This window comes from Parasteatoda tepidariorum, chromosome 1, assembly GCF_043381705.1.
Source record: "Parasteatoda tepidariorum isolate YZ-2023 chromosome 1, CAS_Ptep_4.0, whole genome shotgun sequence".
Lineage (NCBI taxonomy): Eukaryota > Metazoa > Arthropoda > Arachnida > Araneae > Theridiidae > Parasteatoda > Parasteatoda tepidariorum.
In genome coordinates this window covers 4,608,991-4,619,779 of record NC_092204.1, presented here as the reverse complement: position 1 = coordinate 4,619,779, position 10,789 = coordinate 4,608,991, and the positions used below count along the sequence as shown (strand labels likewise).

Here is a 10,789-nt window from a genome sequence, read left to right as displayed (position 1 = left end):
TGAGACCTAGTACGTTAAAATGTGATCATTAGATCAAAAGTTATTCAGGGTGAATTGTTTTTTTCCCCTGTACACTGCACATCATTAGTCATTAAAAATATTTCAAATGATATAGTTGGCTTTTAATTGTATCGTTGGCTTTTAATTGTATAACTATACTTGCATATAAGATTTGAAGAGGGTATCACTGTTATCTACAAGCAAAATTGAAAGAAAAAAAAAGACAATATTTAATCGAATTCTAATATTTCTAGTATAAAATTATGCATGAAAAAAAAAATTCCGAAAATATAACTGATTTTTTTTTATCTATGTTACGGATTGAACTTCACTAAGATCAAATAGTGAATCAGAATTTCCAGTTTCGAATTTAAATGATTTTTCCAAATTTTAATAAATGTAATACAATCTTTCTCGAATGTAATTTTATTGATCTCCTTAGAGTGATTAAAATAAACTCAGAAATCAAATATTTAATCGAATTCTAATATTTTCTAGTGTCAAATTATAAATGGGGGAAAAAATCGGAATTCCAAAATGCAATTTTTTTTTTTTTACGATACTGATCGAACTTCACTGAGATCAAATAGTGAATCAGATATTCCATTTCAGAAATTTTAGTGATTTTTCCAAATTTTAATCTATACAATCTTTTTGATCTCCTCTAATAGTTAATTGAGCAATAAATAAAAAAATAAAATTCAAATCCGGGTATTTCCTAGGAGGAAGTAATATTTCGCGTGGTATTGTTATAAAACATCACCAACGATAATAATTTTAAAGCGCATTAAACTAGAAAAAAACATATCTAAATGATTTTGATAAATGAAACAAATACTGTTATCTGATTACGAAGTGAGTTTAATCAAGGTTTGTTTTGAAAATTCAAATCATATTTAATACTATTATAAAGTTTTTAGCTAACAGTTTTCTAACTAGCGTACAAAATTTAAAAAGCATTTAATGTTTTGGGTAAGTTTTTTTATTTAATTAATGGGATTTTTTTTAAAAAAACATTCTGTATTAAATTGAGTTTTCATATATTCTATCTGTATTTTCAGTTATTTAATTCTTTTGTAATGCGTCTTAATGTATTCAATATCAAAGCAAAAATATTAAAACACTACAAGAGAAAAAAATGAAAATAAAGATGACCTAAAAAATTTCAACTAATGCCCTTAAAAAGTGCAAAAAATGCCCTTAAAAAGGGCAAAAAATGCCCTTAAAAATGCAAAAATTGCGCAAAAAATGCCTTAAATAAAGTAAAAATATTGAATTAAAAAATGTTTTGCTCTTTAAAATTATTATGAGTCATTTAAAAAATATAAAACAATGCAATACTTGTTCTACGTTCATTAAAGTTTGAAAAATATGTTTTATATCCTAAAATAACAAAAAAAGGAAAATATATTGACACCAAAATATTTTTATTTTGTATAGAAACTTTAATGGATATAACAACTTCCATCTCATAATATTACTAAATATCAGAATTACATTGGATTATTAAATGTTTTTTGATAATTTGAAATGTAAACGAGCGTCTCTTGTCTGAAAGTAAATTTTCATTCCTGCAGAAGCTTCTTTCAACGTCTACTGATGTTATAGGTGCGTACTTGAAAAAGACGGTCTCACTTACTGACAATTCTTCTTCAATTTGAAAAGATTTTGCTTCACCTGTTAATATCCTATAGATTTTCTTCATTGTTTGGAAGCCAGTGTAATAATGAAAATTTATAAAAAATAATAAAAATTGGAAAAATTAACAAAAAACTTTAAAAAAATGCATTAAAATGCAAAATACGCTCAAAAATTTAAAGAAAAATGCCATAAAAGACAAAAAAAATGCTCTAAAAGACTAAAAAAAATGCTCTAAAAGACAAAAAATGTCCAAAAATGCAAATGTCATCAAAATCCGGGCCTTAATTATTATATTCCAATTAGATAGAACTAATTAAAATGAAAAATCGTGATTAAAAATTCTTCAATTTTTAGAATTCGAGGAAAATATTGAGTCACACAATGAATAGTTGAGAACAACAGCCTTAGTATTAAATCCCCAGATAATGAATCGGTAAGATATGATAGATAAAAAAAATTCAAAAAATATTTTTTTAAAACCCCATCAGATTTTTTTTTTATTCTAGAACAACCATTGTTGTTTATGAAAAACAAACATATTAACGGCACTTATGATTTTTATAAAAAATAACTAGCTCCTGACTATTGATCTTGAAACACTGGATAAATTCAAAATTAGTTTGACACATCGCTTTTTAGTTTATTTCTTGTTAAAATATTTAAGTTCAAACGTTATATACGTTACTGTGAATGACCAAAATAGGTGGTTGTTGACTTCCGCCGGTGTATGTTGACAATCACGGAGTCGCTTTACTAAATGCGTGAAATATAGGTCTAGTTAAGTGCCACTGCCCCGTATACATTTGCCCGGTATACCCTACGCTGATGTTTTTTAAGGTTCATTGCCACTGCCCGGTAAACATTTGCCCGATACTCCGAACACTGATGTTTCTCCTAATCTATCCTCGACAGATATTAAAATATAGAATATAATAACATCAACGAATAAATTAATATCAAATCGGATCTAACAAATATTTCGGGCATTCACCAAAGCGACAATGTGAGTGTTGACATTCACCGGTGAAAGTCCACATTCTCTTGACTTTGGTCAATCACGGTAACAGAGGGTCGCATAAACGGTGCGACAAACTTCTATGGCAGTTAGGGCACATCATCAGGATTAAAAATGCATAAAAATTCATGCCAGGAAATGTCGTCATACTCGGCTTGGGGCGTTCCCTGAACGTTTTGAACAATTTCTTTGTGTGCTTCTGAACATGTTGTAATCTCCTTACCTCGTACTATGACATTTGAGGGCGTGGATTCCTATGAAGTTTTAATCCTGATAATGATGTTTTTTTTATTTGTTTTTTTTTTATCTCTCCTAGAAGTTTGACGAAACATTTGCGCAAACCCCTGTAATATTTATTACGTTTTTAAACTTTTGCATTTCGAATGTCATGTCATTTAAAAAAAAATTTCAGCTTTAGAGGCAAAACAATGTTTATCTACGTAGTCATGTAATTTTGAGCCCAATCCAGAAGACAAGGGAACTTCTGGATCAAGTATTGGCCAGAAATTTGCCTTTGTGACGGACTTTTTGATGAAACTAACCCGCATTTGCGTTACATGGAGAGGAAGACCACGAGAACCTCTCACGGTTAGCCTGACGGCCAGGGCACCCTAACTCATGATCCGTCTACCACTTAGGATATTTTAAGTCAGCACTGTGGTAGGTGCAAGACGGATGTCTCCCCGGTAGTTCTTTTTTATTTTATTTTATAACCGTCGTTGAACAGCCGACCCAATTTCATGGGTTTACGACTACTTACGTTCAACTCCGTAGCCTTGTAATTTTGAACCAATCCAGAAGACAAGGAAACTCCTGGATCAGTACCCCCAGAGGTATTGATTTGTTGTGGGAACATGGAGGACTTTGAGACTCGACAGATTTAACGTGCATCAGTCACCATTTACTACACGGGGAGTCTTCGGCCGGCGAGGATCGAACCCACGACCTTTTGGATATGGGCCCAGTGCCCTACCGACCAGGCTATCCCGGCCTCTCCCCGGTAGTTGAAAAAAATGGAGTGGGGGGGGGGAAATAAATATCCGAAAAAACCATGGAAACGGACAAGGGAAAGTATGGAGAGTGGGAAAATCGCGCAACCATGTAGACGCGCATTCCATTTACTTACATTCTATTACAATATAATATTCTACTTACATTCTATTACAATATAAGATTCTACTTACATTTTATTACAATATAAGATTCTACTTACATTCTATTACAACATAGGATTCTACTTACATTCTATTACAATATAAGAGTCTAATGTGCTTAGGAAAAATATAATAAATTGTATCTATTTTTAGGAATATTGAAAGAAAGAAAAAGGCGTAAAACAAAATGGTTCTGGCGAAGGTTGGCGAAGCGCTGAAGTCGCTCACAGTGGAGCCCTTCCTCTTTCTCAGCTTCTTCGGGTATGTGGTGCGTTTAGTATCCTTCCAAGATCTCCTGATGGACAGAGCATGCCGGAACACGTTTAGTTACCCAGACGAGATCTGCGACAACATAAAACTCCATAAGGTGGAACAAGCAAAGAGCATGGAGGTGGGCAATAATCTCTATACTGGTGTCCTGCTGCTGACTAGCCTTCCCGCTGTGGTCGTGATCATTTTCATTGGTCCGTGGAGTGACAAGTACACTAGAAGGTGGCCCCTCATCATAGCTTCAGTTGGAATGTTGGCGGAAAGTCTTTCGACTACATTTCTTGCCATTAACACTCATGTTCCACCCATGTATTTCATGTTCGTGTCCCTTTTCTCAGGAATCACGGGAGGTTTCCTCGTTGCAATGTCCTCAGCTGCAAGTTATTTGTCAGATATCACCAATCCTCAGTAAGAATTCATTACCTTTTATTTTATAACCGTCGTTGAACAGCCGACCCAATTTAAAAGTTATTAGAGTTTAATTAAAAAAAGTAAAATTAGGTATTTGTATATCTATTTGAGCATCTGATATTGCTATCTAAGGAAATGAGACAATATATCCAATGCATTCTTCCATGTTGAATTGAATAAAACGAAACAGGAATCGATGAGATAAATGGTAAAGCAGTATTGTTTTCAATGTATTTTCTCGCTTAATTGAATGAAAGGCAAATATTTGTTAAGTTTCTTTAGCATAAAAAAAGTACTAATACACCTATTATGGAGAAAACACTATTTACACTATTGACCTCAAAGTTCATCTCTTTCATTCCAGCACCAGGAAATGATAGCCCCCAGATGGTGAAGTAAAAAATGCACCCATCAGAAGTTTTCATGCTCCCAACTTTGGACAATTTGTTCTATTGACTCGTTAATAGTCTTATTCAATTAAACGTAAAAAAATGGTTAAGAAACGATGACTCACTTGTTTAGATAGTAGTGCGTAAATGGAACAAACTTGTACTTTTTGTGCGTATTATATACACGTTTGTAGTAATAAGGTGTAATAACAGTGTATATGTTACCGGCAAAGTATGAAACGCCGGAATTCTATAGAATGCCAAACCAATGTATGTAATGCCGGATGTTTTAAGGCAAGGTATGAAATATGAGAAATATTACATACTTCCCTAGGCATTGTATATAATACCTGGACATTTTATAGAATGACAAATACTATTTAGGCTAAGTATGAAAAAAACGTCCTGATGAGGTTATTATGTAAATAATGCGCATTTCTCAAAAATAAAAATGTTATTCTGAAAAAATAATGAGAGAGCCATTAAAAAAAATTAATCAAAATGCGTAAAGAAAAATGAAATTTGTACAAAACATAATTTATGCTTATTAAGGGGGAAAAAATTTCACATAAAAATAAGGAATTAACCTACTTGTTGCAACATGGCAGGTTTGAATGACATTTTGAATTTGACATTTTTGAATGACATTTTGACGAGTCGGAGATTTATTTTATACTTGCCGGTTTCTCATTTAGCATTCTACAGAATGCCTAGGAAATGTGTGAAATAGAAATCGTTTCATACATTGCCGGCTAGTTTTAGGCATTATATTCTATATATTCATTCTATGTTTTATTACATATATTTTTTCACCATTATAACTACTAAAATATTAGCTCGATTGTCTCTAGTTTAGTCTCGTTCATTTCTGCACAAAAACAATTCATCGAAAACTACTTAACTTGCCTGTATAGAAAAAATTAAATTCTTCCTTTCAAATCATTTCCATTTTCCACAAAAAAAGGGAAGCGTACAGATGAAAGTTTTCATTTCGAAATTATCATTCATAAATAAAGCTTTTTGTCATAAAAATGCATTAGGCACTAATTTATTGAATAAACACTTCCCAGGAAGCATGTAACTTGACTGCGACCTTGGGTCGGAATTTTTCTTTTATTGTCACAAAAATGTTTATGCTAAAAACCTTTTTTCTATAAACAAAAATATTACAGTTTCAAACCTTTCATCCCAAAAAGAATTATTAATTATTTTTAAAGCTTTTTTTTAAATAAAGTATTGTGTCTTTTAGGTAAAATGGTCACTTAGGTTCATAATGCCGTTTTAGCTGACGTCATACTAGCGATGAGATCAAATTACATTGTCAATAAAAATTTCATGACAAGGTGGACTTTCGTTCAGCGTACAAGACGTTGCGAAAAGAAACCTTATAATTATCTAGATTTAACATTATTTTCACCCTAAGACTAGCTTTGTTCAAGGATTTTTTCACGCTAAGACAACCTCGATTTAAGATTTTTGTATCGAAGGTTGTTTTCCAAGGTTTTGGATGAGGGCAATGTGCGTAGAATAGAGCAGATAGTCACAGATCTCGTTTTAAGATTAGAAGATTTACACGTAAACCGCATGAAAAACTGTTTTAGGTTTACATTAAAAGGTTTTTACTGAGTGAAAAGAAACCTTATTTTGATATTCGGGTTATTTTATAATTACTGTACTACTAGTAATATGTTTTCTTACATTTTCTTTAGCTCCAGAGCAAGTCGCTTTGCAGTACTAGAGTTTTTTTCACTGACTGCAAACATCTTTGGAAATGTGGCTGGTGGCCAGATCTATAAGGCATATTCACATCTGCCAGTTATTGGTTTGGCACCATGTTTTCATTTAGCAGCTTTATTGTATGCCATATTCTATTTAAAGGAGACAAAGCCCCCGATAGATCGAAGCAAGCTGAAAACGATTTTCAAAGATCTCTTTACTTTGGATAACATCAAACAAAGTTACCAAACTTGCGTTAAGAAAAGATATGGTAATATCCGCAAGCAGATTTGGTTTCTTATTTGGATCGATACCAGTTTTAAGCTGGTACATATGGGTAAGACAGCTCTTCAATTCATATTTGTTTTTCAATTCATAATCCTAAATTCATAATAGAAAAAAGTAAGATCCTAAAAAGATACGTCAAAAATTATAAATTATACAAGGAATTTAATTCGAACTAAATCAATCGTTTTCAAATTAAGAATGATTTACCTTCCGCAATCCAAGTAACTAATCAAATATATTCCGTTTTCAAATTAAGAATGATTTACCATTTGTGATACAAGTAACTAATCAAATATATTCCATTTTCAAAGTTTGGTAAAAATATTGGGAGGTATCCGTTTGCAAAAACTGGATTTTTTTTTTGTTAGTTGTATTTGTGCAGTACGCTTTATCAAATAAAAGAAAACAAACTTAACTAAACATAAAAAAAAGCTATAATACAAATAAAATGCATTTTATTTCAAATCAAAACAAGGAAATAACGCAAAAATGCATATTCTCTAATATGAGAAGTAAGAAAAAGTAAATTACCTTATTTCGAGGTACGACCTGCCATAAGCACCCTGAGGCCAGCTCCTTTATCCAAGTCTAACCCACTGGCTAGATAAACAACAATAACTGTAATCCTCTATACACAATAATAACTGATCCTCTATACACAACAATAGCTGTGATCCTCTGCAGAGGGGATGACTCCCCTGCTTTGGTAGAACGCGAAGTCGAGCACTTTACGGTAGAACAGTTTAACGAGGACCGAGTAAACGATGATCAGTAAAACTCGAAATAAATGTGAAATGGCGTGAACATGAATATATTCATGCTCAAAAATACATAAATAAATATCTCAAAGTCATTTTATTTCTCCTCCGCAAAAAAAGAACGAGCAAGCTCGAGAAAAGCAAAAGAAACCGTTACTATAACAACTTAATTTTATGAACTAGATCAAACTTAAAAATTAAGCAAACGATAATCCTCAACCACAATAATTTCTTTCGTACAACTCTAAAAATGTAGCTCCATGAATTGTTTATTGCTTAAGTTAGCCTTTGCTTATGATGTAATCTAAACAAATTAATCCTATTTACAGGCACAATGGGAATAGGATTTGCATATGCAAAAAGGATGTATCATATGGATGTGACTGACTATTCAAATGCAAACACAATATTTCCAAGTATTCAGGCAATTGCAACTATTGGACTGATTCCTTTTCTGAGTAAGAAGCTACTCCTTCATGAAGCAGCTATTGGACTGATAGGCATCCTTTCCATAATGTCGAAGTACACTTTACTCTCGGTTGCTTACTCAGTACCTTTCTTTTATGCGGGTGAGTTCTGCTGGCTTTATAGTAAAGCCACCATTTCGTAAATTGCATGCACTTAAAAGTTGCTTCCAGCAAATAAGCAGTTTATTCGATTAATCGTATGTTTTTTTTAAATCTATTTTGTATGTAATACAAAATAGATAATGCTTTGAGGGGGAAAAAACAAAGAGCATAAAATATAAATATTTAATGATAAGCACTAAATTAATGGCTAAATTAATGCAATTTATTTCCTTTCAAAGAAAGTTAAAAATTGTTTTGACGAAACCTCCCATATTTTATTTTATTACCGTCGTTGAACATCCGACCCAATTTTTTGGGTTTATGACTATTGATGTTCAACTTCGTAGCCTTGTAATTTTGAACCCAATCCAGAAGACAGGGGAACTCCTGGATCAAGTATTGGGAGAAATTTGCTTTTTCTTTATTTCGCGCGCTGTATATACTCGTATACAGAATAATCTTTGTAAAAAATGAAATAAAAAATATTTTTTGGATCGCAAACTAATGTTAAAGTGAGGAAAAATAACAAAGTTATCAAAATCCTTCTACTACAAAACTTTGCTGACAAACTAACCTTCGTGGAGTGCTTTTTAATGGAACTTACCCACATTCACGTTACATGGAGAGGAAAACCAGGAAAACTTTCCACGGTTAGCCCAGGGGCAAAGGGATCCTAACCTATGATCCGCCTACCACTGAGGATATTTTGCGTAAGTCATGTGATCGATGCATGGTGGGACAGAATTCAAATCATTCAACCATCGCAACGCTCGAATACGCCATCTGGGGAGAAGATCGGTTCCATGTCTTGACCCTTCTCCTCTTCTCACTTGTATAGGAACATACTACGATATTTTTTCCTTTCTCAACATTTTTCATATTTAACTGTCAAAAATATTTTTTTAAACTTTCACGATACTTTCTTTTAGAACTATGTTTAATGCAGTTTTCTATTCCATATAGTATAGTTTAACTCTAGAGTGCCCAAGGAAGTCATTTTGACTGCTTTCTTATTTCAATTAGAAAGACAATGATGTATACAATGACACAATTTCTTAGAATTTTGTGACTTTTTCTACAACATATAATTTTTTTTTATTGTTAATAGTTACTAATGACTTGTTATATAACTGTAAGCAATATAAAAATGTTAAAAATTAATTTTAAACAAATTTATTTACGCATTCACAATCCAGTCATTTTGACTGCTTTTGGGCAATATAGGTATATACTAATTTTCCGTCTTTCTAGAGTTAATAACTAGAAAGTTTTTAATCTTTTTTAAAATCAAGACAAAAACTAACGTACTTACTTCTCCTATGACTCTCCACACGCTTATAGTGAAAGCATGCTGCCGTAAGTAGAGAATTCTGGTCTACGCCAACTGTAGCCCAATTGGGAGGTGAGCTCTGTATCATCAGAGCCTTTTTTGTTATTGTTTTGTAATGAAATATTCTTATTTCAGCAATGATAAGTGGTTCGTTAAGTAACAGCATCACAATTGCTGTAAGGTCAAGGTTATCCAAGGTTGTTCCCAAAGAAGAGCTCGGTAAGGAATTTTGTAATTATCATTTTTGTATTTTTTTTTTCTTCTTCTTCTCCGCAAATAAAATAATTTTTGTCTGCAGGTAGAGCTTTCTCTTTAATCGGAACTTTTACAGCAATTGCACCTATATTAGGAACTTCAGTTTTCTTCCAAATCTACAATGCATCCATTATGACATTTCCCGGATTAGCATACGATATTGCAGCAATTTTCCTAGCACCTTCCATTATCATATTCTTGTAAGTTTCAAAGACATTTATTGCTAAAATATTTAGTTCTTAAGGAATGTGATTCTATACCACATGAAAAACCTTTCACCATTCCAAATTTACGAAGAAGAAAAGAGGTAAATTCAAAGAAATACAATAAAATGGTGAAAAAATATATTCAAAATGCAGACAAATTAATGTGGAATTAATGACCAATTCCAAATACGATACGCAAGGCTATACACCAAATACGATACGATACAATATAAAGTAAAGCGATTAAGCTGTATCGTATCAAATCTATAACTTTGAGAATGGCTCATTTCAAATAATAATCCATTATTATTTTTGTCTTTAAATCAATCGCAAGAAACAAAATTAAAATAAATGTTCCAACTGAGGATATTTAATTATTCAAAGAGAAATACTACTTAGCCGTCTTTGATATTAAAATTGTCTATGTTCTAGAAAGATAAATGTATAATAAAATGCTCTGAAAACATTTTTAAGTATAACATTGAATGAAGGGATGTTACAAATATAAACTTCTCATAAATTAATCAAACAGAGTCAATTTTATTTATAGATTGCAATATGAAAAACAGCAAATTTTGTGATCATTTCGCTTTTAAGAAGAAAAAAATTATTTATCAGCATACAAAACAAATTATCCAAAAAAATCGCGTACTAAAATACAGTGGTGGCCAAAAGTGTGGACACTTTTTGAAAGTTTCATGTTTTTCAACTTTGTGTGCTTGTAGAATATATTAATTTTCACTTAAATACAAACGTTTATATATCAAATTGAAGGTAATTTAATGTA

The 10,789-nt window shown here is 31.9% G+C and overlaps 1 protein-coding gene across 1 annotated transcript in view; it reads left to right on the top strand.

The window, feature by feature from the left end:
- Positions 1–840: 840 nt before the first annotated feature.
- Positions 841–10,789, top strand: part of LOC107450408 (proton-coupled folate transporter-like) — a 12,585-nt gene continuing 2,636 nt past the window's right edge. The window contains exons 1-6 of the mRNA XM_043051405.2: positions 841–972; positions 3,964–4,488; positions 6,590–6,933; positions 7,972–8,211; positions 9,677–9,760; positions 9,840–9,996. Coding sequence (XP_042907339.1) covers positions 3,998–4,488; positions 6,590–6,933; positions 7,972–8,211; positions 9,677–9,760; positions 9,840–9,996 — 1,316 coding nt within the window. The 5' untranslated portion in view covers positions 841–972; positions 3,964–3,997. The remainder of the gene's footprint in view (positions 973–3,963; positions 4,489–6,589; positions 6,934–7,971; positions 8,212–9,676; positions 9,761–9,839; positions 9,997–10,789) is intronic.